Source organism: Helobdella robusta (genome assembly GCF_000326865.2).
Source record: "Helobdella robusta unplaced genomic scaffold HELROscaffold_11, whole genome shotgun sequence".
NCBI lineage: Eukaryota > Metazoa > Annelida > Clitellata > Rhynchobdellida > Glossiphoniidae > Helobdella > Helobdella robusta.
The window spans coordinates 1525379-1531598 of NW_008703617.1; the positions used below are offsets into that span (position 1 = coordinate 1525379).

At 27.3% G+C, this 6220-nt stretch overlaps 2 protein-coding genes across 2 annotated transcripts in view; one reads left to right on the plus strand and one right to left on the minus strand.

Moving 5' to 3' along the window:
* Positions 1-1659: 1659 nt before the first annotated feature.
* Positions 1660-3441, minus strand: HELRODRAFT_143241 (hypothetical protein; the record flags this gene model as incomplete). Its single annotated transcript, XM_009012738.1, has 5 exons — positions 1660-1732; positions 2117-2244; positions 2427-2591; positions 2781-2900; positions 3307-3441. Coding segments are annotated over 5 exons (621 nt in total), but the record flags the coding sequence as incomplete, so codon positions are not given.
* A 437-nt stretch (positions 3442-3878) lies between these two features.
* HELRODRAFT_190143 (hypothetical protein) overlaps positions 3879-6220 on the plus strand; it is a 6861-nt gene continuing 4519 nt past the window's right edge. The window contains exons 1-4 of the mRNA XM_009012739.1: positions 3879-3929; positions 5152-5498; positions 5772-5870; positions 6077-6178. Coding sequence (XP_009010987.1) covers positions 5343-5498; positions 5772-5870; positions 6077-6178 — 357 coding nt within the window. The 5' untranslated portion in view covers positions 3879-3929; positions 5152-5342. The remainder of the gene's footprint in view (positions 3930-5151; positions 5499-5771; positions 5871-6076; positions 6179-6220) is intronic.

Genomic DNA, 6220 nt, shown 5'->3' on the forward strand with positions numbered 1-6220 from the left:
AATATATATATATATATATATATATATATATATATATATATATATATATATATATATATATATAGCAAACATCTATTTTGGTATAATATAAACTGCTTTTTATAACAAGAGTAATGATGGAAGAGACGACGACGACGATGATGATAATAATAGGAATAATAATAGTACTTGTATATCGTTATTATTATTGTTGTTGTTGTTATTATCATTGATTGATTGATTGATAAACGTTTGATTGCTCTGCTGATATGATATTAATTATCATTATTAATATTATTATGTTTATTTAATCTTCATAATGCTAATGCAGATGTGATTGCTTATATTAATGTTAAAACAAGATGGCAACAATCTTCCATGATCAGATAATGTAATTGATCTATGCTTACCTCCGCTTCTTCTTCATATTTTGTATGCAAATAGTTGTGACATTATTATTATTATTATTGCTATTACGTTTATTATTTATAGTTGGATCTGACCGTTTCTATATGATTCGTTTTTCAAGTGAGTGAATATTATTGCAATATAGGTATGTATGTATGTATGTATGCATGTATGTATATAATAATGCTTGATGTGTGTGTATGTATGTATGTATGTATGTATGTGCGTGTGTGTTTTATACCAAATTTGCATGGATTTATATATATACATATGCGTGTGTATATGTGTGTGTGTTTTGTTTTGCCTGTGCATTTTAAGCTGTATTGGTAACTTTTAAACGCCGACAAGACGTTTCCATTTTTTTTTTAAATTTTATACTAAGTTAACGCTATTTTAAGGATCGAATTTTATTACAAATATCTTACTACTAATACTCTTATTGTTATTTTTATTGTTAATTTTACTACTACCATCATTACCGCCGTCAATTTTTTATTGATTTCATTTTTTAGTGGCCTTATAATGTCATTATCACACATATAAATATATATATATATTTATAAATATATATATATATATATTTATAAATATATATATATATATTTACGTGTGTGTGCGTGTCTGTATACCTTGATATTGATACAATTATGTTTTCTACAGTCCTTTTTAGTTGAATGATTGTAAAAGAAAGGAAGAAAGAAAATAACGCGTTAAAATGTGATCGAAATGATGATATGATTTTGTCTGTTTAGTTCTTTAAAATAGAGGTATTTTTAATTTTTCAAAGATTAATAATGTACACGCGTGTGTTTGTGTGTGTGTTTATGTGATCAATTTACATGGGAGTAGATGAATATAAATCGTTTTAATTCGTTTCTATTTCTATTTCTCTTACAACAAATCGACCCAACAATTCATTGAGAAGGTATGTAAAAATTTACAGAATGTAGTAAACTGTATAAATGTACATATACAAATTTTCTTCATTAATAGCCACCTCTTAAAATTATTTGAGTTTATTTACAATCTAGAGGAATAATTTTATCGAAATCTTCTAAAAAAACAATCCAACATACACAAAAGTATTGGAATATTTTAAAAAATAATCAAAAGGTACATAGACAAAAATGAAGATACTCAACCTGTATAGATAAATTATACAATACAAAATTTAGATTTGAAAAAAACGACTAAACCAAATTATATACACTCCAGAATTAAAATAAAACATCGAATTGATGATTAACATTGGGATCATCGATTGAAATATTTGAGAACGCCCATCTCCGATAATTGCTTCTTGGCGATGTCTGACCATCCCTTATTGGCCAGTGGATTGGATGGGCTTGGGTGCATTAGGCAAGTCAGGATTGGTCGATTAAAAATTTGTGTGTGGGTCTGTTGTGATGTCACTGGTGTCGTTGTTAATGCTGTTGTTGTTGTCGTTGATGTCGTTGTTAATGTTGTTGATGTTATTATTAATGTTGTTGGCAATGTTGCCACTGTTTTTGCTGTTGCTGGTTCTATTATATTTGTTGATGTTCCATTTGATTTTGTTATCTCAGATGATGCTGTTGATGATGATGGTGGTGGTGGTGGAGATGATGATGACGACGACGATGACGTTTCATTCATCTCACAACCATTTATAATAGCACCCATTGTTTCGGACTTTGTTTCACCGATATCAACAATGACTGTATCAAAATTGCAGAGTTGAGTCGTGAACATCAGGTGAGATTCGCTTTTCAACATTTTTTTGATTTGGTCATGGGCATACTGGCCGATGGCAACAACGTGATGGGGTTGAAGAATTTCTAATGTTTTCAGCATCAACTCATGACAGAGCAGTTCAACCTGGAGGATAATTACTTTAAAATCAATCAATCAACCAGCCAATCAATCATTCAGTTAATTCATCTATCTATTCAAACCATTCATTCTTGAATAGCATGAATGTTTAAAAAAATATATTATTAATAATAAATTACTAAACTAAAAAGAAAAATAACCTAAAAGAGGTCATATCATCATCAAACCTCGTTTCTCAATTTAGCTGGCAGTGTAGACAGTGCAATGTTTTTGCCACTCTTGTCGAGAAACAGTAGAGGACAAACGTTAATAACGAAAGCGTTCTCAAAAAATTCCTCAGGTGTCAGATTTAAGGTTTGACTGAACATTCTCCAGAACCTCTCCCCACTGACCTTTTTGTTAAAATGGACTTTTTTACGTTTAAATTATTAATTTATTCTGAAAAATTAATTTAAAAGATGAAAAATTGAATTAAAAAGTAATAGAATGTCATTATCAATCAGCTCTCTCTTCTTTTACAATTTAATTAAAAAAAATTTAAACTTAAATTAATTTTTAAAATTGTTATTAAAACTTGGTACTTCATTTCTAGTGCATTTTAAACCCTGGACAGGTTTCTTGGGGTGCTGTTTCTTTGGAACTCTTACAGAACCATTGATCTTCATCCAATTAAATACTGATCTTACATCACCAAATGGTACCTTTTATTTATTTAATTAATAAATATTTGTATTTAATTATTTAAAAAAAACACTTTTCAAAGAATTAGTAATATTAGTTAGTCAGTGTCAGCAGAGTGTTAGTATATTATATCATATTTAATAGTTTAAAAAAACCATAGAATAAAAAAAAATAATATGGAGAATTTAATACTTTAAAGAAAAACTAATATATAAAAAACTTACTAATTAAGCTAAAAATAAAAAACTAAACTTACAAACAAACATACATATAAGTAAATATATAAAAATTCTATAAGGACACCATTCATTTCATGTCTTAGAAATAGAATAGATTAGCATTAGTTAGGATATTATATAATTCTAATTTTCAGATATCATTGATATCTTATATTATATATATTGCTTCATGAGGCACACGACTAACCCCAGTCTGCGCCATACCATAAGGTCCGGGATTCATTCCGACAAATAACAGCTTGGTTGGTGCTTTGAAGAACCTCTCAAGAAACATACAATGAAGTTCAGAAGCATACTCCAGTGGATTGTAGGTATACTCTACAACAGTCTTCGCGTTTGTTTTTAAATCTAAATTTAATAATTTATACGAATAGTTAAGTTCCAAATTGTAAAAATCTTTCCAACTTTTTTCATTTTCTACATGATCCGTTTCAATTTTAATCATTTTTATTTACTCTGAAACCAAATTTTGCAGTTTACTTTTAAACGAAACACAGAATGGTGATTATGAAGATTCACTTGGATTCAGGATTCACTACAGACATTTTTAACCTAACTAATCATCTTTCACTCAAATCTTTTTCAACATTTGACTTATCGTGCGTTTTAATCGTTAATTTATTATGTATATAATATATAAATTACATATTACATATGTGTGGTAAATTATATTTTTACTGTTTAATGTATGAATCACACAATTTAGTTCATAATTGTTCAATAGAAACAAGAACGCGCCCTCGTCTGTGTGACGATTAAAAGAAGATAAACGTAAATAATTGTATAAAATTATTAAAATATTGAAACGCTGTGAGTTTGGCATTAAAAAATTTGGAATTGTATTTGATTATTTTATAATCATTTACACTAAATTCATTTTAGTTTGTAATTTTTCAAAAAAGTGAAATTTTTTTTTCCGAAGTTATCAGTGTTACTTCCCTTTGTTAGTGTTGCCGTTAGGAACGGGGTTTTTCCCGTGCTTATGCGCATAAATTTTTACATTTACTGATTAAGACTAATCATATGTATGTATATATATATATATATATTTTATATATAATATGTATATTTGTCAGTTTGTATTCAATTATATTTAAATATTAAATTAATTATATTATAAATTATAGTAATAATTATATTCTCATTTAACATTTACTCAATCATACACCTATGGAAATGTATATGTTGAATAAATAAATATGTATTATAAAATATATATTTATATTGTATTGTATAGTATAGAATATATATATTTATATATATAAAGAATATATACAATATATGATATATATATTTATGTATATATTACATATATATATATATATATATATATACAGTCTTAATATATGTATATATATAAATATATTGGGTATTTTATATATATATATATATATATATAGAGAGAGAGAGAGAGAGAGAGATATGTTTAATTAGTTTAATTTGTTTGTAAAACTTTATAGTTATGTAATATATATGTATTACATTTTAGTTTGTAATTTTTCAAAAAAGTGAAAACAATTTTTCAGCTATCAGTGCGTACATTCATGCGAACATAAGTTTTTCCAATGAATTGCTAATTGCATAAATATCTTTATACTCTTAGTTGTTGTTTTGTTCTTAAATTAAATTTTCTTCTCATCACTTAACAGCTGGTTGGCTTATTACACAGCATTCTTATTAACTTCATAAAAAAGTTCTATATCATTTTCATCCAAAGTTCAATTTTATATTTTTCTCTTTTTGGTATGGATAAACAAAAGCAGAAATTAGGAATTCAGAATTTTAGATTGATATTAGCTGAATGAATAAAATATTTTTCTATAGGATTTCTTTTTATAATGTGTTGTTTTTTTTATAAAGCACTCAAATTGCCAATCAACATACATTCATTTGTTCACATTTTGTGGTTATGTATTCAATTGTGCAGAGATGGATGGTGTTTTATTTTCTTATTGAGTGAGGAAAACGTTCCATTTATTCATCTTTGTTATTAATTAGTCTTTTTTATTAACAAATTTGTTTAATTTTTCAGAAGACAGAATGAAGCAACTGAATTAATTAACAATTAAAAAAGGGCAAGCTGGATTTGAAAATAAAAAAAAATTAAACAGGAATAATTTAACTAAAGAGACCAAAACTTCATTCCTAACTCATTAAAACTTACTAATTGGGAAGTATCCTTACCATCACCAACAACTCCATAACTAACCAAAGGGGAAAAATATGTTAATTAAATTATGCAGTCTGGTACAGGCATTCCTATTGGTTATCACAACATGTCAGTCACATTATCTCAACCAATGGGCTGTCAACATTGAAGGTGGGGAGGGCGTGGCCAGGGAGGTAGCCAAAGATCACGGATTTGTTTATCTAGGAGAGGTCAATAAATTTCTTTTTTTTTTTTGGTCATTTTACTAATTTAATAAATGAATCTTTTCATTGTTTGTTTTGTTATACAGCAATATATATTTAGCAAGTTGGCAGAAGAGTTGTATCTCATATTTTATAAATTGAAATCGTTAAACCATAGGGCTTGTTGCAGTTTACCAACATCTGATTATTAATTTAATGATATTAATATATTCTATATAAATAATAATTATAACTGTATTTATATTTATAAGCTGTAACACAAACACACATATATGACAGATAATGCCTGATTATTACAAGTTTCAACATCCAAGAATCATGAAGAGGTCTTTAGAGGCTAATGATTATCATCATTCATCCCTAATGAGTAATGAAAAGGTGTTAATTTATCTGTTTGTTTGCTTTGTTCATTCATTCATTCATTCATTCATTCATTCATACGTTCGTTTGTTATTCATTCATTCGTTCATCCATTCATTAATTCATTCATTCATCCATTCATTTTTTTATTCATTTATTCAATTCCATCTGATCATCTTTCTTCCGTCCATCTCTTGCTCAATCATTTTTCTCTCCAAACGAAGGTTCTGTGGGCTGAACAGCAAATAGTTAAAAAAAGAAAAAAGAGAGATATCTCCAATATGAGAGCATTCAACGATCCCTACTGGCCTAATATGTGGTACCTGGTCGGTATTTGTATGTGTGTGTGTATGTATGTGTGGTGGGTA